This window comes from Salvelinus sp. IW2-2015, unplaced genomic scaffold (genome assembly GCF_002910315.2).
Source record: "Salvelinus sp. IW2-2015 unplaced genomic scaffold, ASM291031v2 Un_scaffold2822, whole genome shotgun sequence".
NCBI classification, from domain to species: Eukaryota; Metazoa; Chordata; class Actinopteri; order Salmoniformes; family Salmonidae; genus Salvelinus; species Salvelinus sp. IW2-2015.
In genome coordinates, this window is record NW_019944122.1 from 1 (window position 1) to 1,480 (window position 1,480).

General features: G+C 44.5%; 1 protein-coding gene across 1 annotated transcript; it reads right to left on the reverse strand.

The window, feature by feature from the left end:
* Nucleotides 1-338: 338 nt before the first annotated feature.
* On the reverse strand, nucleotides 339-1,344 carry nbas (NBAS subunit of NRZ tethering complex; the record flags this gene model as incomplete). The annotated part of the gene is made up of 2 exons (XM_024141901.2): nucleotides 1,191-1,344; nucleotides 339-437 (listed from the first exon to the last, which is right to left on the reverse strand). Coding segments are annotated over exons 1-2 (233 nt in total), but the record flags the coding sequence as incomplete, so codon positions are not given.
* Nucleotides 1,345-1,480: the final 136 nt, after the last annotated feature.

Genomic DNA, 1,480 nt, shown 5'->3' on the forward strand with positions numbered 1-1,480 from the left:
TTACCATATTCTACTAAAACACGGACTGCCCCGATTACCATATTCTACTAAAACACGGACTGCCCCGATTACCATATTCTACTAAAACACGGACTTGTCTTTTCTAACTAGATCTGACAGCTGTTTTGAGACAAAATGGACATGCTTCAACATGTGTTTGTCTCACCTACTTTTCTTAAGATGAAAGCACTAAATATGTCGTTCTGGATAAGAGCGTCTGCTAAATGAGGAAAATAAAATGTAACATGGTGGAATCTGCTGGGTCTTATAGGGATGAAGGTGAGGAGGCGAGGAAAGGAGAGAGGAAATGAGACACACCCTGAAGCTGTGGTTCTTACCGGTGTCCAGGGTGGTATATCGCCGTGGTGATGCCGTGAGAGTAGTGGGCGTGGAAACTGAAGCTGTGGTTCTCTTGGAAGCTCTGATTGGTCCCCACACTGAGAGGGGCAGGGACAAACACACAATTAACAACTTTGAATAAGTATGTTGAGTTAACAACAACAACAAAAATGTATAAATGAATTTGCTAGAACAATTTAGACAACAGGGATCTTGATCCAGGAGGGAGTTGAATATCTCTGCTGGAACCAAGAAGGTGGATCTTGACTAGCCACTTAGCTAGCAAACCAAATGCACAGCTGTAGCCCTAAGTAGAGGACTGGCCACTCCTCAGAGCCTGGTTCCTCTCTAGGTTTCTTCCCAGGTTCCTGCCTTTCTAGGGAGTTTTTCCTAGCCACCGTGCTTCTACACCTGCATTGCTTGCTGTTTGGGGGTTTTAGGCTGGGTTTCTGTACAGCACTTTGGTGATGTAAAAAGGGCTTTATAAATAAATGTGATTGATTGATTCAAACAGTCCATATCGTTGAGACTAATGTTTGGCTACAATGCCGGATATTTAAACTGAGAACAATTTCATGGATATTAAAATCGTGACAATCTTCCTGACATTAACGCATGGACACGCAAAAGATTTATCGATTCCTGTTTGAAACCCAGCGAACATTTAATCAGTCCACAGACACACTATCCAAACACTCTCAGGGTCTCTGTTTGAACAAGGATTAGACAGCAGACGGTCTGGTAATGGAACAGACGAGCCACTCACCTCAGAGTTTACACACACACACACACACACACACACACACGCGGAAAGCTCAAGCAGAGGGGTTAAGATGACTATGAGCCAATACCTGACGAGGTAGCTCTTGAGCCCACCCCCGTATGTGATGACGAGCAGCTCAGCGGGCCACTGAGCACTGGCCGTGTACTCCAGGAAGATCAGGCCTGCTGCGGCGTAGCTGAAATCGCCCGGGAAACTGACCATCTAGAGGGGAGATAGTAAGAGAGACAGGAATCATCCCTTTAACGTGCTCTTACATCGTCTTGTATTATAATACCATCTGACATAAACAATGAGGATTTTACTACTTATCAAGCCGACAAAGCTCACCAAGATCAAATACACTGATATACAGATAAA